The sequence below is a fragment of the Acomys russatus genome, chromosome 6 (genome assembly GCF_903995435.1).
Source record: "Acomys russatus chromosome 6, mAcoRus1.1, whole genome shotgun sequence".
Lineage (NCBI taxonomy): Eukaryota > Metazoa > Chordata > Mammalia > Rodentia > Muridae > Acomys > Acomys russatus.
In genome coordinates, this window is record NC_067142.1 from 69,672,664 (window position 1) to 69,694,435 (window position 21,772).

The window sequence follows — 21,772 nt, forward strand, 5'->3', positions numbered from 1 at the left end:
TATGACGTTCATTATAGATTTGGTTTTGGTCTATCAGTGTTTCTCTGTCATCTCTTAGTTCTCCTTATGTGCCATACACTTGAAGACCTTTGAACCTTGAAGAATGTGTATATTTTTATATTATCAGTTTTTTACGGGGTTGGAGAGATGGCTCAGCCATTAAGAGCACTGGCTGCTGTTCCAGAGCACCTGGGTTCACTTCCCTGCACCTACATGGCAGCTCACATCTGTCTGTGACTGCAGTTACAGAGGCTCCAACCCCCTCACACAGACATACATATGTGCAGGCAAAATGCCAATACCCATGAAATAAAAAGAAAAATTAAGAAAATACGTTTAAAAAAAAGGCTTTTAAAGAGACCGGTCCTATTTTTAAAAGTGAATGAAATACATAAATAATGCATATTTGAAAATTTGAATATGTATACCTAGTATTGTCAGTCAGCACTAGTGATCTAACAACTGCAGGATGCGTCATCATCAGCTGCCAAGATGTGACACATTCCCACTGTTTCCACAAGGCCACACATCCTCTCTGTGTGCATGCACTAGATCCCCTTATAAAAGGTTAATTCTTCCTCCCATGCCTCTCCACTCTCTTCTTCCCTCTACCCTCCCCAGAGGCAGCCTCGGTATATAACACCTCCAAGAAACCCCCCCCCATCCCCCCCCCCCCCCCGTGAGATCTGGTCCATGATGTGGCTTTATGGCTGCTTATATCATAGCATCTAGGCCTGGTTTTACCTAGCTATTCATATTCTCAGCCTACAATCTCACGTGCTAGTCAGACTGAAGCAACGGGGTTACAAATTCAATGACTGCCTGGGTTGCAGAGGAAAGCCAGTCAGTCTGGGAAACTTAGTGAAACCCTGCCTCAAAATGAAAGACAAGTCAGAATAGCAAGAGCTAATGGTGTATCTCTGTGGCACAGCATGCATGGGGCCCTTATACCCAGGACCCAGTGCCACCAAATAAACAAAGTAAGTGAGTAAATACAATTCTCATAGTATTTGTCTCAGCCTTAAGTCCTTCCCCTTTCTCACAAAGCACCACTTACAATCTCCTGTGCTCTAAGCTGTACTTAATATAGCTATAACACTTGGCAGGCTTCATTCATCAATGATTTCATGATATTTTAAGTCACACAATATAACTGTAATGTGAGGGGAAATTGCTGACCTGTCAGAAGCTGTAGTATTTCTTAGCATCATGAAAAGTGAAGCCAGAACATTTGAATCATGTATCGTATGATCATGTATCTGTCCAAAGGTTTTTGCTAAAAAAATTAATTTTAATTATAAAATTTATATAGCCCTCTCTATGATAAAACTTGTTGGGCACTTTTTTTTTCTTTTCTTCTTTCCTTCATTATATGGTTCACATCTAAGGCTTTATACGTGTTTGAGAAATAATCTACCACTGAGTCTGAGCCTCAGCCCCAAATAAGTAATTGATATGGTCGTTTAGCTTTTATATTTTGTTCTTTTGGTGGAAAAAAAAAAAGAATACTTCCTCCTCACACAGGTTAATATGAAATATTGGTATATTTTCTACCAATTAGGCTTTGTTTTTGAATGCGCTGAACACACGAGATTGCTTCTTACTGAAATGGCTTAATGGATCAGTTGGAAAGTTTGACTGATACTTCTCTAAACTCAAAAATTCAGCTTTTGAGTCTTAATCTGCCTAGAAATCTGAAGCCTTTGAGGTGACAGTCACAAATTATAGGGTGCAAATTGTAATCCTGTTCAAGTTTTCAAATCCTCTCTGTCATTCTTAGCATGGCTCTTACCATTTGCTACTCTAAATCTCTCTAGAGGTCTCATCTAATAGGTTAGACCTAGCTGCAAGGGAATCCGTGAAAGTGATTTTCTTCCCATTTCTATAAACAGAAGAAGGCAGCATTTGGTTGGATGAGCCAGTAGTTGCAACATTGTCTAGAGTGGATTCCATTCAAGAGATGGTTCTAATCAGTCTAGTCCCAATGTATGAGAACTGGCTCTGGGATGCTGTGGCACTGAAGGAGGAAGACAGATTGAGAATCACAATTTATTAGATACCTGGCACAGAACGATGGTCCTCGGCAACAGGAAGAAGTAAAACTGTATATATTGGTTAAGTCAAATGCGGCTTTATCCAATTCATAGCTCACTGGCTTTATTTCACACCAATATCAAGGATGTCCCAGCCATGAAGATCCACACAGCTCTCCAATATTCGTGCCTTTCCCCCCTCGAGACAGGGCTTTTCTGTGTAGCCATGGCTGTTCTGGACTCACTGTATAGACCAGGCTGGCCTTGAACTCAGAGACGCGCGTGCCTTTGCCTCCCACGTGCCGGGATTAAAGGTGTGTGCTGCTATGCCTGGCTCAACGTTCTTGTCTTTTATGGTGTGGTGGGAAACTATGAGGCAAGGCTGATAAGAGTTATTTATGAATAATCAGGATGTTATGACTCAAGATGGCTGCGGTCGTATCAGGTGAACCCATAAAGAAGTCTTTGTCTAGCGTGGTGGTGCACGCCTTTAATCCCAGCACTTGGGAGGCAGAGGCAGGAGGATCACTGTGAGTTCGAGGCCAGCCTGGTCTACAAATCGAGTCTAGGACAGCCAAGGCAACACAGAGAAACCCTGTCTCGAAAAACAGAAAAACAAGAAGAAGAAGAAGAAGAAGAAGAAGAAGAAGAAGAAGAAGAAGAAGAAGAAAGAAGAAGAAGAAGAAGAAGAAGAAGAAGAAGAAGAAGAAGAAGAAGAAGAAGAAGAAGAAGAAGAAGAAGAAGAAGAAGAAAAGTATTTGTCTGGTACCAGCTATCTTGTGCAATTTGACTTTTTAAAAATCTTTTGCTGGCTGAATATATAATTTGGAATTTTAAAACCTCCAAATCTCCCCTGTTGCTGCTATGATAAGTCCTACTGTCACCAGCTCTGGATGTGTGTTTGAGCACGTGGCCTGTGAATGTGGAGCCATAAATATTTGTTGGGAGGACTCTTAATAGCCGCGGCAGTGTGAGACCATTGTAACACAATCACGGCCTTCATTCACTTATTTTTCCATATGTCCTGTAATTTTATGCTAGTTTTACTATGTCTAAGTTGGTGATGAAAATGAATTAGCTTAGTTAATACGATTTAAGAATTGGGTTTGGGAAATCTCTTCTGTGGTTTATTTCCTGCATTTCATTCATCAATCAGATTACATTTTCACTTATTCATTTATTTGTTTATTTTGTGTGTGTGGGCGCATGCATGTCATGGCATGTTATGGAGGGCAGAGGACAACCGTCAGGAGTAGGTGCCCTCCTTCTAACATGTAGGTTCTGGGGTCAAACTCAGGTTCTTAGACTTGCTGAGCCATCTCACTGGTTCCTCCAGGAACCTTTTTATAATCATTAGTGGAAAAAAAAATAAGAACTCTAGTTATATACCAAGATAACTTGAGAAATACTGGTTAATATTTAGGAGCCGGGAAAATGAGGATACTACACATTTGAGTAATCCACTGTCACAAGAAAAAGCTGGGTGCCTTAAGTCTTGCTGAGATGAGTTTCAGTGTTAGAGTTTTACATTTTGGTTACGTATGTTTGGTAACATCATAATTACAGCATGGAAATTGGTATAATGGTCAAATGGGAAATAAAATAGTCTATAAATAGAGATGGTTTTTGCTGTGGACTACTTAGAAAAGACCACATTTGCACGCATATATATATATATATATATATATATATATATATATATATATATATATGTGTGTGTGTGTGTGTGTGTGTGTGTGTGTGTGTGTGTGTGTGTGTGTGTGTGTGTGTGTGTGTGTGTATTTTTTTTTTGAGACAGAGTTTCTCTGTGTAGCCTTGGCTGTCCTAGATTCTCTCTGTACACCAGGCTGGCCTGGAATATGTAGAGATCACCCTGCCTCTGCTTCCCTGAGTGCTGGGATTATAGGTGTTTGCTATTGTGCCTGGATCATTTGCAAATATTAATATTTTGGTGTTTTGTGTGAATTTGCTGAAAACTATAATGTAAGGGTTTGTGTGTGTGCCTAAGTTTATATAAATCATATGGAGCCCTCAAAATGTTACTCACTTAAAATGTCTATTTTTGTAACTTCTAGAGCACTGTCAGTGAATACTTTGAGAGCTTTGAGTAAAATATCAAAATTGTAGTAAATATGATAACAGAATTATGACATACATTTATAATGTATCATGTGCATCAATAATGCTTTACATGTTCTTATTGGAGATCCTAAACAATTTTAAAAGCTAGTGATTGCCTTTAAAATTTAGAATTAACTTCAAAAGTCTCGAGGAAATGTCCTTATAGCATCAGTTCATAGTCAGGAAGGTAAACATTTGTCTTGTGGAATGTTCTTTCCCATTCTCGGGAACTAGATTTAGTTCTGTTAGTGTGATAAAAACACTCTGACCAGAAGCAAGGCATTAGAGAAAAGAATGCATGTGTCCTATAGTACTGGTTACAGTCTATCATTAAGGGGATGTCAAGGCAGAAACTCAAAGCAGCTAGTCAGGATGCATCCACAGTCAAGAGCAGAGAGAAATGAATGGGTGCTTGCTTGCTGCCTGCTCTCTTCTCCTGGGCTAGCTTTTCTTCACTTATCTACAGTTCAAGGTCCACTCAGTGTGGGCACTGCCATCCCACCTCAGTGAAAGTAACCAAGACAAGATAACCACTCATAGACATGCCCATAGGCTAATGTGATTTAGATAGCCTTGGCTGTCCTAGACTAGACTCGCTTTGTAGACCAGGCTGGCCTCTAACTCAGAGATCCACCTGCCTCTGCCTCCCTGAGTGCTGGGACTAAAGGTGTGCGCCACCATGCCTGGCTGATAATTCCCTTTTAACTCTCTCTTCCCTAGTGATTCTAGGTGGTGACAAGTTGACGTTTAAAACTAACCATCCCAGTTGCCCATCCTTGATGGCATTGTATAAAGGTGAGACAAACAAGGATCTTAGGATCCAAGAGGGATCCTTTAAAATCCAAGGGTGGAAAAGAGAGTTCACACAGACATTTCAGTGGAATCTTTCCGTGGTAGGATCTTTCTGTGGTAGGATCTTTCTGGAGGATGTGCAAGTATGACTTTGTTTAATTTCCCATTGTTCTTTACATATTTGGATTTTTCTACTGTCTTGCTAATTGTGCCTGTCCTTGTCTCTCAGGATGTTTTTGAATTGAAGTCTGAAGGACAGGCAACTGTAATTCAACAACTAGAGCAGACCATTGAGGATCTGAGGACAAAAATAGCTGAACTGGAAAAGCAATATCCAACCCTGGATTTGGAGGGACCCCGAAGCCTTCCAGGACTTGAGAATGGATTGCCAGCCTCTGAAGAAGTCAGTCTGGAGGCTCTCAGATTGCATGGCAAAGTCGCACAGCCTCCAAAGACTCTTGAGGCAAAATCAATACAAACTTCCCCAACAGAAGAGGATAGGATCCTGACACTGGCCCCTCTAAAGACATCACCTGAGGGTCCCCCAGGGCCCCCTGCAGCTGAAGGTGGAGAGTCAGCGGTTCTAACCTCACCCTCTGGACCTCAGACAAAATTCTGTTCAGAGATTTCTCTGATTGTATCTCCCAGGAGGATATCAGTACAGCTTGATGCCCAACCAACCCTGCAGAGCACATCACAACCACCACCACCTCCGCCCCTCCTCGGGTCTGATGGTCAGGGACAGCCCTCCCACCCGTCCATGCATACTGAGTTGGAAACCAGCCATGAACCTTCTGTTTACTCCTCCTTTGGGAACAGTTGTAATATCCCACCCGCACCACCTCTGCCTTGTACAGAGTCCTCCAGCTTCATGCCTGGCCTGGGCATAGCAATTCCCCCACCTCCCTGTCCCTCTGACTTAACAGTGCCTGCTGTGCCCAGTTCAACAGTCCCACAAGCTACCAGTCTACAGGGAACAGAAATGCTGCCAGCCCCTCCCCCACCTCCTTCTCTCCCTGCACTAGTAATGCCTCCTCCTCCTCCCCCACCTCCCCTCCCTGGAATGGGAATACCTCCTCTCCCTCCCCTCCCTGGAGTGGGAATACCCCCTCCTCCTCCTCTCCCTGGAATGGGAATACCCCCTCCCCCTCCCCTTCCTGGAGTAGGAATACCCCCTCCCCCTCCTCTCCCTGGAGTGGGAATACCTCCTCCCCCTCCCCTCCCTGGAGTGGGAATACCCCCTCCCCCTCCCCTCCCTGGAGTGGGAATACCCCCTCCTCCACCTCTACCTGGAGTAGGAATACCCCCTCCCCCTCCTCTCCCTGGAGTGGGAATACCCCCTCCCCCTCCTCTCCCTGGAGTGGGAATACCCCCTCCCCCTCCTCTCCCTGGAGTGGGAATACCCCCTCCCCCTCCACTTCCTGGAGTGGAAATACCTCCTCCCCCTCCTTTACCTGGAGTGGGCATACCCCCTCCTCCACCTCTACCTGGAGTTTCTATTCCTCCACCTCCTCCTCCTCCTCTCCCAGGTATGGGGGTTCCACCTCCAGCCCCACCTCCCCTTGGGGCAGGAGTCCCTCCGCCCCCACTCTTGCCTGGCTCAGGTCCTTCACTCTCCTCACAAGCTGGGAGTAGCACTTTACCAGCAGCCCCTCAAGTGTGTGGATTTCTTTTTCCTCCATTGCCAACTGGCTTGTTTGGATTAGGGATGAATCAGGACAGGGGGCCTAGGAAGCAGCCAATCGAGCCTTGCCGACCAATGAAGCCTCTCTATTGGACAAGAATTCAACTCCATAGTAAAAGGTAACCCGGAAACAAGCCTTCAGTTTGTTCCTACTGTAGAACTTGGTGGGAGAAGTATAATTTAATGTGTTTTAAGTACAACTATAAAGCTTACTAAGATTTTGACATCAACATTTCCTGAAGTAGTTTATTTAACATTGCAGATTTTATTTCTGCACTATTAAAGGTTGAAGAAATGCATATATGCATCTCTGTCTTGAGATGTACATTACATCCATTTATAGTGTTATTTGAGGGAGAATAATTTTCTTAGGACAAAGGTGTCTATTTTTCATAGTATACGTGCTTCTGCCTGTAGTTAGAGGACTTCACTGTTCCATATACTCAAACCACTGAAAGCAAGGCTTATCTGTAAATGCAGTTAGGGCAGAGAAGCAGGCATATTTGTTGCATAATTAGTTTACATTTTTTATTTTTGCTAATTAAATCTCTATTTCTATCCAAACTTAAAAATGTAGATTGAATCCATATGCATTAAACATTCTTTCTTTCTTTCTTTCTTATCTTTCTTTCAGTTTCCCCTCCCCCCCCCCCCCTTTTCCTTGTCCTCTTTGCTTTTGCTCATCATGATGCAGGGCTCTCGATAGCTCTTTATTGTTCTTTTGATTAATTTTAGAGACTCCAGCCCTTCACTTATTTGGGAAAAGATTGAAGAGCCATCCATAGATTGTCATGAATTTGAAGAATTATTTTCTAAAACTGCTGTAAAGGAAAGAAAGAAACCCATTTCTGACACAATTTCAAAGACAAAGGCTAAACAAGTGAGTATTTCTGTGTATTCTGGTTATAGGGGCCTTCCAAGAGGGTTTGAACCATTCAAGACAGGTCTTGAAATGGTTCATGGCTAGGTGTGTCTCCTTGGACTTTCTACAAATAGCAAGGAAGGGATGGGATTTTAGAATGTGTTGTTCAGTAAGATTTACCCAGGAAGAACAGGTAAAACTGTCCAGGGAGACTGTCCTGGTTATTTTATTCATTAGCAGATATTTCTAGAACCTCCACCATTGCTTCTCCTTTGTTGTTCTTTTCTATTTAAGTTCATCTGAAGGTTACTATGCATGGAAAGAGACAAGTAAGGAATAATCTCTTGCATTATAGCTTAAGTGGATGCTGTTGAAACCCAGCTACACATTTATACAGCACTTGAAATATGGAAGAAAATCTTGACCCCTTTTAGCATTTTTATTTCATGATAGATCCTTTGATCTAACCTATGACATGAATCAGAAAAAGAAAGAACAGGGTGCCTGAAGAAACACATTTCTGCACATCTTGAGTGGGTAGACACACTGGCTTTGGCCATGAAATAACACTCTAAATGTAGTCTCCAGCATGCCATTCATCAGGGTATGGCAAGTCTCCACAGTTGTGAGCTGTCGATATTAGAAACTGATAATAGTGCCTATCCTTCACCACAGAATGAGGGACTATCTGCAATTGATAACTTTGCTGTGGGTTGGGAAGCAAGAGTATGGAGATCTGTCTTAGAGGGAAGAAGCAAGGCCGTGTTCCAGTATCTTTCTGTCTTAGCTCCAAAATTAGTGACAGCCAATGGGTCAATTCCTAGGTGTTGTGCATCTGACCTGGAAGTTGCAACAAGGCACATGGCACTGCATTGCTTCTGTTGCTATTTCCCAGCAGACAACACCTCTACATTGTACACTGGCAAGTCCATCAGGCAATGGTGGATTAGAATGGGACAGCAAGACTCCTGGAATCCATAGCCGGCAGGGTGGACTGGCTAACCTCAGGCGTTTTTGTGAGGATATAAACCTAGACAATATGTTGAACCTTTACAGAAATTTTTGAGGCTTTTTTTTTATTGCATTCTAAAAGCTTCCCGTAGCTTAAGGTCAGTTCTAGTAAGCAAGACACTACCCTCATGTTTACTGAATATCAAAAGTATTTATTAAATTACCAGATCAGCTGATTGAGGGAGAAAGGCTTATGAATATCCCTGACTATTCCTAAGAGAGACTAAGACCCAGAAAGGCATTTGTCAGAGTAATCCGTTCAAGATGGCTCTACTAAGGCAATGGAAGGGTCCACATATGCTTTAAGAGCGATATGTTTTTGTAAAGACTCCTCACTGAAATGTCTGTATAGAGGACTCTGAGAATGAGCCATCTTACTGTTCTCGTGGACCATGCCAGAGATGGAAAGTGGTTCTTGCAGAACACGAAGAAGACCTGGGCAGCCAAACAGGCACTTGACTAGAGGCTCTTCTCTAGGGAGTGGCCTCTCAGCTAGACAAACCAATCCTTTTGCATCTGCCAATATCAGAAATTTCATTAAAGAAACTCAAATAAGAAAGGTGGCTCATGTGTTGTGCAGCATTGTAGGACTTCTGCTTTATATACATACATACATACATACATACATACATACATACATGCATACATACATACATACTAGTTTCTGGCTTGCTGATATGTGCTTTATGTCTCACTAAGACTTCAAATCAAAGTTGCTGGCATGAGGCGTCCTCTTTGCATATATACATTACATCTGTGTTGAGTACCCCTCCAGCAAAATTACCTCATTCTGTTACCGAGATATTTTGTAAATGCTAGGTAGGAAACTTTCCAAGTGTCCTAACTCACACTCACTGATAGTGACATTACTGCTGGCCTTGAGTTTCAACAAGCCTCCTGAAAGTGTCATCCAGTCCTGACTCCTGATAAGCTTTGCAGTGTGATCGGGACTGAGTTCAAGTCAGTCTCTCTGCTCCGTGTTGGAGAATCTGCTACAAAGCGATATAGTCTAAGGAAGTCAAGCCTAATTTTATTTAACTTGAACGCATTTGGAGGAAAATGTCTTTATTCTATCCCGTTGAGAAATTTTGACTTTTGTTTCGGTAATATTCTCGGGATGTGCGCATGGGCATCCACTTGTTTGGGAAATGTGTGCTAGTGGCATGTGTACATATTTTGTTATCTCATGATTTATTCCCAGTAAAATGGATGGCTGTTAATGCCAAGGGTTTTGTTTATGGAGGTATTTCAAGAAATTCTTAGTATATACAATGGAAAATGGAAGTTAGGCTTTTTGATAAATATTTAAAAATCACAAAAATGATTTTTCTGTGATCTGTCTTCTTGCAAGGAAGATTATGAAAGCACTGGTGCTTAAGAATGTTTTCACTGCCATGGTGAGGACATTCCCAGTGTGATGTCAGAAGGTTCAAATGCTAAGCGCACTGCCTTTTGGAATATTGAGAAAGAGAGTAATGCTCCAGATAGACAGACATGTAGTGATTCTTACGTTGTATATTTAAATCTTCTTTTCTCCCCTCACCCCCCGAAACAAACAAACAACAACAACAACAACAACAACAACAACACAAATCCCAGAAAAATCCTGGACATACAACATTTTGTATTTCACTCATAAAACACGTATTATCTCTATTCTGACTCGGATCTTTACTGATCTTTATTTTGAAATACTGTGCCTCAGGAAGCTCACTGCGAAGGGGAGAGATTTGATCAGATGACAGCCTGACAGGACAAGTAAATGAGTGTAACATGACATCAAAATTGTGTATTAATCTAACCCAAAGTAATAACAACTTTATCTCTTGAGAACTAGAAGCAAGAGTATTAAATAACAACCCAGCTGGTGCCCATGTTTGCTCATCTCAGACCCTGACCCAGTTTTAACATTTGGCCTATTCTCTTCCTTTCTGCGCCTGCGCTGATTGATGCTATCATATAAACAGTGACACAAAGCCACCTCAGCATCTTTTATCATTAAATAAAGATTAAATTTAGAGTTTAGGATTAGTAAAATGAAAGAAATTAATTCAGAAAGCTTTGGGTAACTAAAAACTGCATCAAAACAGAAGCTTCCAGTCAATTGTATGTCCAGTGAAATCGGGAGGAAATAAATATGTCTATTTTTGGGAAGCATATGAAATAGCTGCTCGCCAGCAGTGCTCACACAAAACTTCAATTTACCTTGGGCCGGCAAATTGCCATGTATCTAAACTGCTCTCAGTACTTCTCTTCCATTATCTCCTTTATTACCCCCCCTACCCCCCCCGCCACACACACACACTTATGAGATAGATAGACATTGGCTTATGGTACACAGACGTGCTACATTAGAAGGATTTCATGATGTTCCGGGCTTACTAAGGACACAGTTCAATCGCCAGGCATTTTTTTTCTCCAGTCTTTGTTCCTCTTAATTAAATGATAAACGTGGATATGAACTATCTTCCTTGAATACCTATGGAGTCTCAAAGATGAATTTAAAAATGCGTTTGTATTTATTCTTATGTATGTTAAATAGTTAATGAACTCTAATTAGGTGTGCATAATTGTATGTCTTTGGAAGAAGCTTTTTCAAATTCTAAAAGATTTTTGACACCTTCATAGTCTATGATGCCATGCAGTATGCCATTTTCTCAGTGAAATAAGAATGTATCTGGCTGACAGGTGCTTTATGCACATAAACGACCATAAGCAATACAAAAGAAGACAACTGGTGGCATTTAACTAGTGAATAGAGGCAGACAGCCATTACAGTAACTTCACCAGTGGCTAGGTGATCGGTTTTGTGTGTGTGTGTGTGTGTGTGTGTGTGTGTGTGTGTGTGTGTGTGTATCTTTCAACACATAAAAACCTCTACAGTATGCCTTGAGCAGGAAGTGTCAAATCATGTTTAGGAGGTTCTGATAAACCTTATCATTGATTTCTTTTCTTTCTCAGATTGAAATGTTCTTCTTAAGAGTTAAGAGATAAATAGTTTATAATGGCTAAATATATCCTTTGTAGCATATATAAATATCATATGATATATATGATATATATTTCACCCTTTGGAAATGTGGTTAGAAAAACAGAAAAATCTACTGGTTAGGATAAGGGGAATCAGTAAAGGAAATTACTGAAATTCACATTGTGTAACTTGTGCTAAGGGGTGAGATAGTTGACGTTCTGTTCCATCTTGCCAGTGAACATTACCGCCTAAACTCCAAAAATTTCATGTTAGAAACACTAGTAGCTACAATGGGCAAAGGAAGAACCTAATTCCACTGACCCTGTGTGGGAGTACCTTACCCAGAACCTCTGGGTGCTGCTGCCCAAAATGGCAATTGCCTTTAAAATACTGCTTTCTGCTGTGCTGAGGAATTTGACAGATGTGTGTGTTCCATTTCCAAACTGTCGGACACTAATGCTACTATAAAAAGTATAAAAGGGCATCTAGTTCATTTTTGTGTTTCTATTTCAGTTTTATTTTTTTACTGTAAGCATCCATTTGTTAGATACAAATCATGTTTCATTGAAATTGGTGTTGATATGTTACCTTAAGGGGGAATGTTCATTGATAATCTGAGTATTAGCAGACTGGTGCTTTAGGTACATTCAGCTTCTAAATGGAAAACCTAAAATTGTTTGAAAACACCAAGTATCTTTTAATATGACTATTTAGATTTAGGAACCCATAATAAACACTTGGTATTTTGTGACTTTTAAGATTTATCTTTATTTATGTGTATGCGTGCGCATATCTGTATCTATATAACTATATCTATCTCTATCTCTAATCACAAGGCATAGATATGTATGTCTTGTGTGTATGTGTGTGTGTGTGTGGTGTGTGTGTGTGTGTGTAGATTCCACAGAGGCCAGAAGAGAGTGTCAGATCCCTTGAAGCAATTCTGAGTGACCCAAAAAGGGTACTGAGCACTGATCTCAGGTCCTTTGCAAAAGCAGCAGGCAGTTTTAGCTGCTGATCCATTTCTCCAGCCTGTGGTACTTTATAACTTTGAACATCTGTTTTTAGTATAATCCATTCCAGCTGCAGGCCTTAGAGTGTCTTTACATGGGAAGCCACATCAAAATACAGAGCTATAATTAGACAAACATAGGTTTTGTGGAATCTGGATTTGTTTTAGATGTTGAAAGATTTATTATTTTTTGAATATGCTGTTCCTATAGCTATGTGTACAGCATACCCAATCAATTCAATGAATTAAACAATAATAACCTCTAGTTTTTGTTTTCTTTTGGCCTAAAAATGTTTATATACTTCTAAGTAAATGCCTAAAATGAAAAATCAGCAGTATAATAAAAATGAAAGCACAATTAGCTAATGATCTTTAACCTTGCTATGTTTTATGTAGGGTAAATTACATTTGATAAAATGCACCTTACTTGTATAACCTTTAATCATGTGCAAGGGTAATTCTTTTGGATTTATAACCACAATACTGTGTATGATATTACTATTGTGGTAAAAAAAAAAAAAAAGGACATTGAATTTTAATGGCTAATATACTCTGTTTATTCTCATGGAGCACCCATAAAGATTAAAAGAGAGTATAGAATAGAGCATCTGTGCTAGGCTTTTGGGGCAGGTGGTAAGAAGTTTCTTTTTTCACCACCAGTTTAGAGTAGAGTGACTATTGCAGAGAGACCCAGTAAACTCCCAGGTAGGATGAGTCCTGAGTTGCATGGATGAACCCTGATGTTAACAGTGGCAAGGACAGCTTTCACAATTGCTTCTGTTTCTCTTTTGACCTGAAGGCAGCAGAGTCTCTCAGTTTTATCAGGAAGTATAGCAGAGGGTTGGATGTGGTGGCTCCCCTCTGTGGTCCTAGCACTTGGAGATAGATGCAGTGGGAACTGGAGTTCAAGATATCTTTAGCTATATAGCAACTTTGAAGTCAGCTTGAGCTACAAGAGACACTGTCATTAATCGCAGCACTCGGGAGGCAGAGGTCAGCAGATTTCTGTGAGTTTGAGGCAAGCCTGGTCTACTAAGAGTTCAGGACAGCCAGAGCTCTGTGTGACAGAGAAACCCTGTCTTTAGAAACAGAACAAAACAAGAAAACGAAAACAAAAACCAAAAAGTTTGATACAGTTAAAACCCTCCAAATGCTAGAGAGGGCACAGAGGTTTTGAAAGACAGTTACTAAGTAGTTTAAGTCCTTAAACTTGAGTCCTTCTTCATGTTGTATGGTGTATACTGTAGCTGGTAAGCACTGTGGGTGGTCAGGAGTTGACCAGAGTGTGTATCTAGCAGGGATAAAAGCTGTATGGGTGAGATGCAACCTGGAGTGGGCTGTGAAGAATTTATTTAGTTTAGACAGGCAGAGAGGATTAAGGAATGGCTTTTGTGAATAAGACAATGAGTGAAGATTTCCTTGAAGCTTGTTTAAAAGCACAGTAAATAAGTCAGCACCGGTCCCTTCTGTTTGCTGCTGTATGAAACATACAGGGAGGTGGGTATAGGTTGCTCTTACCTGCTTCCTGCTCATTGCATGAAACGTCCAGGGAGGTGAATATAGCTCACTTTCACCTGCTTCCTGCTCACTTCTGTCATGTTAGATTGTCTTCTTAGACATAAGTATGGGAACTAACTTTCAAGAAATTGGACCTGGAGTTCGTGTTGGAGCCGTGGTAACAATGGCAGGCTGTGCCTTTCTTTACCATGCACAGCAGCAGGACTGTGAATAATTGCAGACAAGTGAGGATCTCATTTCTTCATTGACTCATTTAATTACAGTTTTCATAGTTCCCACCTTTTGCCTGTCGGAAGAGACACTGGTAAAAATGGCCAGATTTTACAAACTAATCCATTTGACATAGGCTAAAAAAAAAAAAAAAAAAAAAAAGGGTATTTAAAGATACAACTTTAAAGCTCTTACTTGTGTGTTTAGATTCTTTACAATACTCAATGTTTGAGTTCTTCAGTTCACCCACCTATCTTCAAGCTCTGCCAGTCTGTCTTCTACTTGGTCTACTAAATTGATGAGGTTTACCACTAGTTTTGGGGGTTTTGTTGTTGTCGCTTGAGTTTTTTATTTTCAATATTTGATTTGGTGTTTATACTATTCCTATGTATTGAATTAATCTTTCGTATTCCATTTTGTTTTCTTTCTTATGAAATAGTTTGTTTTTGTTTTCTTTGAATTAATCCAGATTGTTCATGTCCTCTGATTTCACTGGACATTACGATCCTTTTGAATTCTTTGTGATTTCATGTATGCCATTCTTACTAGATCTCTTACTGTGTGTGGTTGTTTACTTTTGGAGGAGTCATGCTACCCTGAAATCATGCTTCGTGTGTTTGTTGGTGGTAGAAAATAAAAAGGGGTTCTTGGGTTGCATGGTAGAATGTCATCATTTGTATATGAGGAAAGAACTGTGTATGCTTAGTAAAAATAAGACAGTCTCATGTGCGCTGAAACAGCATCATCCAAACTGCATGTTACAAAGGCATGAGGAGCACAGAGCATGTGCTCAGAACTTCGGTGACAGTGATGTCATCTGATTCAACATGGGCACACACCGCCTGCTACCAACACATCAGATCCATCGTGCATTTGATTTTTCATTAAATTTTGGTCAGTGCGTTTTTAGAAGCCTTCTACTGTTGTCAGTTTTTGTCTGTCTAGAAAGTTCCTGACAGCTGAGTGCGGAGGCACACACCTGTAATCCCAACACTTAGAGGGGCACAGGCAGGCAGATCTCTGTGAGTTCAAGGCCAGCCTGGTCTACAAAGAGAGTCCAGGTCAGCCAAGACTACACAGAGAAACACTGTCTGAAAAAGAAAAAGCAATCAATACTTCTCCGCAGCTTTGTACATGTGTATAAATTTCATTATACCTCCTTATTTTAGTGTCTCTGCTCTCTCTCCTCCTGGCTCTCCCCTTCCTCATTTCCCTTTTCTTCCTTACTCGGCCCCTGTTGCTCTGTCTCCTTCTCACACTAAAACCGTTCTTCCCAACCCTTCCTACTGTTATGTATTCTATGTGGGTGACGGCTGAGTTAAAGAGGACTACCCGGACACAGGTGGGTGGGCTATTCTAGTCTTTTACAATCTCAAACAGTTTGAGAGGAAAGGGTTGTAAGCCTTCTTTGCGTCTCTAAAGATTGGGCAAAGCTACTGATGATCTTTTGTGCTGTAGCACTCAACGCTGGCTCCTTTGTATTCTGGGTCTGTGGTGGGTGGGCTGCCTTGCTCCCACACATCTGCCCCAAGAAGATTCACTCCCTTCCCTCTGCTCATGCCTGCCCTGAGAGTTAGCATCCATGCTTGGGCTTCAGGAGGAAGAAGTAAGGCTCATCCTGGCATATAGCTCAGGCCAGAGTGCCCCTACTTGGAGCTCTCCACGGTTCTGACTTGGTTTTTCTGCTCTCACTAGAGCAGCAGGTCTCAGCTTTCCTGATGCTGCAAACATAGTGCAGTTCCTCATGTTGTGGTGACCCTGACAATAAAATTATTTTCATTGATACTTCATAACTGTGATTTTGCTACTGCTGTGTATCCTAATGTAATGCAGGGTATCTGATATGCGACTCTGGTACAAGGACCTTTTAACCCCTAAACGGGTAGAGAACTCCAAGTTGAGGACCACTGAACTGGACCGATTCCTCAGGCCTGCTCTCACTGGAAACTTTCCTGGGTTCTCAGAGCACAGTGCATGATGGAATTCTTGTCTCCAGAGCCACCCAACTGGCTCCTGTCTCAAGGAAATTTTTCCAGAATGACTTTATGCCACTGATCGGATCCAGCATCCAAAAGAAGGTGGTGGTGGTGAGGGTGTTCCAGGGAATTATATTGTCTATGGATCCCAGGATCCATGCATGCATAGTTGCATATCTGTGTCGGAGGTGGGCCCAGTATTGTACCCCCTGTGTGTCTGTTATTTGTTTTATGGCCCCGCCACACACACATAGACACTTGCTGGAAGCTGTTGCTCCTCATTGGCTGTGCCGCGCCTTGCTCTCTAGCTCTTGTACAATCACTCTGTCTGATCTCCAGCTTCTTTAACGCCGATAAAGAGGTGTGCATCGTCTGCTGCTCTTTGTCTTAAGGCTTGGTTCCGTGCTTGCTGAAGTTACACCCATTCTTATGCTGGAAGCAGACTCCCCAACTCTGCTCTACATTCTAAAGCTTGACTATCTTCTTTTCTTCCTTTTCCCTCTTTCATCCCCCTCTCTCATTTTCCTCTGTCTCCTTTTCTATGTTTCCTACTGAAATGGAGTGCCTTGCAGTGCACCCCCCCCATCCCCCAGAGAATAGCTGCTCCTCACTGTTTATGTATCCCTGAAGATTCCAACAGCCTCCTTATGAGTATTGTTCACCAACTTCTGCCTCTTCAACCCGTGGAGCTTATGCAAATTGAATAAACAGAAAGTCATTCATTTACACTATCGAACCTAAATTTAATGGATTATTTAAAATTCTGATTCTGGCAACTCTTAACTAATTTGCGTGTCCTGACTATCGTCTTCCTCTCCCTCCTTCTTACTTGTTCCCTCCCCCATCTCCTCTCCACTCTCTTTTTTTTTTTTTTCCTTTTTTGTCTCACTCAGTTTCTCATTCTGTTCCCTCTGCTTCCCCCCTTGCCTCTCTATTCCCTCACTTTCCTTTCCACCCTGCCATATGCAGTGATAAATGGTCAGATGCTTTTGTGGAAAACAATTTTTCTTGTCTTTTATGCACACAGACAGGGAAAAAAAAACACACTTCTTTGTTGGTGACAGTTGTCTGCACGTTTTTAGATGATTAGGACTCACTGCTTCTTTCTAGTTATAGTACCAAGGTACTGTTTATACATGTTTACCTTCAAAATAGAAGAAGAAGAAGAAGAAGAAGAAGAAGAAGAAGAAGAAGAAGAAGAAGAAGAAGAAGAAGAAGAAGAAGAAGAAGAAGAAGAAGAAAGGAGGAGGTGGAGGAGGAGGAAGAGGCTTGGTTTGGCAATTCATCAGGGATTAAAATACAGATTTTTAACTAGAGTAAGAAAGTATTTGAAGGGCTGGAGAGATGGCTCAGCGGTTGGGAGCACTGGCTGTCCTCCCAGAGGTCCTGAGTTCAACTCTTAGAAACCACATGGTGGCTCACAACCATCTGTAATGAAATTTGATTCCCTCTTCTGCTGTTCATGAAAACAGAGCACACATAGACATAAATTAAAATAAATAAATCTTAAAATAAAAAAGCATTTGAAAAATAACACACTTTCAGCATCATAATTTAAGTGATTCCCCTGTAAGCTTTGCTACCCAGATTCACAGCAATTGAAAGCCCAGGTTGCGTAAATAAAGTTAAAAGGAGAACACCAAGTGTTTAAGTCAGCCAAGGCCCCGTATAATGTTCGGGTTTTCCCCCAGATAGCCATTATGTCATTGTTTTTTTTTTTAATGTATCTAGATGGAAATGAGGGAAAAATTTCCCCTAATTGATCCATATAAGTATATGTATACTCACTCATCCATCATCCTTAGACTTGGCATATTTCTCCATGTGTAATCTGGTGTTACTACGCTTTCTGTATAACATAAGTGGATAATTCTTGGTAGCATCTTAACTCTATTAAAATCAAGACAGTTTTTCTCTTGGTTTATCTATACATTGTCATCTTACCCCCATTGCAAGGCCTTTTCCCCCTTCTCATAGTTGGAATGGAATTTCTCCTGCTGCTTTTCTTTTGCTAGAAATAGAGCCAGCATGTACCTCAGGCAACAGTGGATGCCAGAGTTTCAGGTCACACATTCACCTGGAGCTGGTGTTTGCTATACTATCAGATTTCAAAAAAGGCCATGATTGGCAGAAGTCTCTGTAAACGTTGGTGTGTTAGTTTTGAGCAAGCCTCTGCTCTTTGAACTGACAGAGAAAGCCAAAAGTAGCCTGTTTGAAAAGTCATGTCATGGTGTCCTGGAGATGTCAGACAGATGGCTGGTCTTGTTGTTGCTGCTTGTTCTGTTTTTGTTTTGTTTTAAGTAAAAAAAAAAAAATCCTATTTAAGTAATGCCAGCTTCCTTAGTCTGTCACACATGAAAAAGGTAGGCAGGGAAATTTTACACAGCCACAGTGCAATAAAACTCCCCCACCCAATTGTTTCCTTGAATATCATATTAAATCTTCCAGAAAGTATACAATACTGTTTTATAGGAAATAAAAAAAAATCTGTGCTTTTAAAAATAGAGATATACCTTCCTACTCTTCTATTGAAAGTGAATGAAACTTGGGTCTAGTTCGAAATATGACTATTATAGAATACAAAGACAACAGTCTAATGGCATGATGGCTTCAGATAATTTAGAGTATTTGGTGACAAGGTGCAATAGGAAGGAAACAACTGCTGGTGTCAAAAATTGAAAGAGAATTATATGACTGGCTAATGTAGAGTTAAGAGAGAAAAACAGCGATTTCCAGGCATAGGAGCTTGAGACTCTGCAGAGCATCATCAAGGCTTTTGATGGCCTTGGACTTATTAAAGTAATAGCTGTAAATGATAGGCAGCTTCGGGTTACTCAGTGATTGGCCTTTCAAATTTAAGCTTCAGTTTATTGGCAGGTGCCCACCCACCAAAGCAGAGTAAAAAGCACATGCGTGAGGCAATCTTTGGTGTTATATGATTGAGTAAAAGTTTTTTATGGGACAGGAAAATAATTTGGATTGGAGTAAGTCCTCCTGGTGACTCCTCAATCTGATCTTTATCTTCCTTCTAACATAGACCCTTTAAAAAAACTTTCCTAGTTACGTCCTGAGTTCAGATGTCTCCATGGCATGGTTTGCTCACTGGAACCTTGTTGCACATACTTTTCTGGGAAATAATACTGCTTGCTAGTGTTCTGTAATTACAGTACACATCTTAACATGTCTGTTTTTTTTTTGTTTGCTCATTCATCTCCCTGGTTTGAAATCATTACACTAGAGTTACAAGCCTACATAAAGTGTTATTTTGTATATAGTTACAAACAGATTCTTTTACTTGAGCATTATATCTAAGAGGAATGGGTGTAGCAGCCTTACCCAAGCTTAAAATTTCAGATTGACCGAGCATCTTATTGCTTCTGCTGCTTTCTCATATTGAGATATAATTAGCATTTCACAAAGGACAAAACCTATACTGCATGAAAAATTCTAGAAGGAATAGTTGACACATGACTTATTACAAATAGCAAGTAGCCTGGTTTTGTTTTGTTGTTTTGTTTTGGATACACCAGCTTTCTTCCTTGATCTGTCTTGTTGGCCATTCTTGAGGTTGTTGATATGGTTTCACAGAAACCACTCTTCTGTTTTAGTCAGCAGACTATTCCTCTCTTATAATTGTCTGCTGTAGTTTTCTTCACTAGACCACCCACAATTATACTGAATCTGTCATTGTGGTCATAATCTTTCCTACTCATCTTACTGTGTTCTTGCTGTTTTTCTCATGTATTTCTCTTCGCCAATGTTTATCTACACCAACATTATGTTTTCAAAATGTAGCCTCTTGTACGTGGGTGGTTTATGACCCCCTCACACTTTTTATTCACTCATCAGCTTTATCAGGTAGCTCATCAACTGAAGCATTTAAAAACCATTCCTCCGTCTGTCCTTAAGTCTCCTTTGTGGAATCCCATCTCCTGCTAAGATTATCATGATTATTATTGTTATTATTTTCAAAACTATTAATTAAACACCACAGAACTCACTTGAACAACATTGCTCTGAGGACACACGCTAAGGTTTGGAGCAAAGGTGACATTTGAACAAAAGTCCTGACAGACATTTCACCCTAAGTAGGATTAACTCTTATTACCACTAATTAGACCACCACATGAATGAATGTTTCCTCCCTCTTTTTATATTCTCATAAAAAGAAACAGGAGCAAGAGGCACATATCAGACACTGCACATTGAACTTCTCACCATGGGTTCCCTCAGTGGTCTCCTTGGAAAGCAGTTCTTCACTATAACCACTGGTGATAGCCACTGGCAGCCAGAGCCTATGTGTTTCAGAGATACCTTCCATTCTGTCTGGAGAAAGAGCTGTCTATAGAGTTGCTGCAGGCTGTGAGCTGATTCCCTCCTCAATTTTTTGGCCGACAGCCTTTTTAATCCAACTTCATTCCTTTTGCCTATTCTAATCAGAGTTCCTTTCAGCACAGGGCATCAGGTAGTTTGTCTAGGGAAGAAGAAAAACTGACAGAAGAAATTAAACCAATTATTCAATTTTTTTGCATTAACAACCTCCTCAGGTGACTCTGATCCCCCTCCCCTCGCCATGATTCTTCCCTTCTTCCCGATGACCCCTGAAAAGAGGAGAAAAGGGGGAGAAGGGCCAAGGAAATGGTCCACACTGGGCAGAACTTCAGTTGGAGAAGATATCAAGGGTGTAGAGATCTTCCAGAAAAGGGGAAATGCATTGTAGAAGAAAGGGAAGCGGGCTCTGGAAGGGTGAGTGCCCCCAGCCTTGTCTGCGCACGTGCTGGTTTGCATCTCTTTAAGCCCAAGTCCAGTTTGAGTTGCATGTCTGTTTTTTTGTGTTTTGTTTTTCTTTTTGGTTATTTTTTTTTCCTACCACAAAGAGACATAGTCCAGCTTGCCATGACTGTTGTGTTCAACGATGGTCCTGTGGTACCTGCTTTAAAAGATGCTTAAGATATAGTCACTAGAATGTAAAATATATGTCTGTCCACGTCCTCACTGTAAGTTATAGTGACAAGAGCACATCCAACCCAAGGAGGGAACTCTTCTCTGCCTTCTGCTGTCCCTCTGAGGAGAGGAAGGGTCATCTACTCCTCAAGCTTATGGTGTCCTTTATATTCCCAGTGGTGGTGCTAGCAGGCCAGAGCTGCAGACTTATTTTCTTTCCCACCTCTGCGTTAGACTAGATTTTTTATTGTACAAAAATGGGAAATAGTGGAAGAGGAGGAAAGGTTAAGGGATGGTTCACTCGTTAAAGCATTTTCCTTGAAAATATGTGGCCCTGCATTTGATCACAGCTCCGGTATAAAAGCTGAGTATGGTAATACACTCTTGTAACCCAGAGCTGGGAACATACAGACAGGCAGGTCCCTAAGGCTCACTGGCCAGGCAGCCTCAACACTTGGTAAGAGGAGAGACTCTGCTTAAAAATAAAATGATGGATGTCTCCCTTGGGACTATATCTAAGATTTTCTCTGACCTTCACACACAGGTGTACACACACACACACACACACACACACACACACACACACAAGAAAAAAAGGAGGAAGCTTCATATATTGTAATAATTTATACATAAATATT

The 21,772-nt window shown here is 41.0% G+C and overlaps 1 protein-coding gene across 1 annotated transcript in view; it reads left to right on the top strand.

The window, feature by feature from the left end:
* The window catches only part of Fmn2 (formin 2), a 302,083-nt gene that overhangs the window by 91,141 nt on the left and 189,170 nt on the right, over nt 1-21,772 (top strand). Inside the window, exons 5-6 of the mRNA XM_051147935.1 lie at nt 5,176-6,749; nt 7,366-7,510. Of these exons, the coding sequence (XP_051003892.1) occupies nt 5,176-6,749; nt 7,366-7,510 (1,719 nt within the window). The remainder of the gene's footprint in view (nt 1-5,175; nt 6,750-7,365; nt 7,511-21,772) is intronic.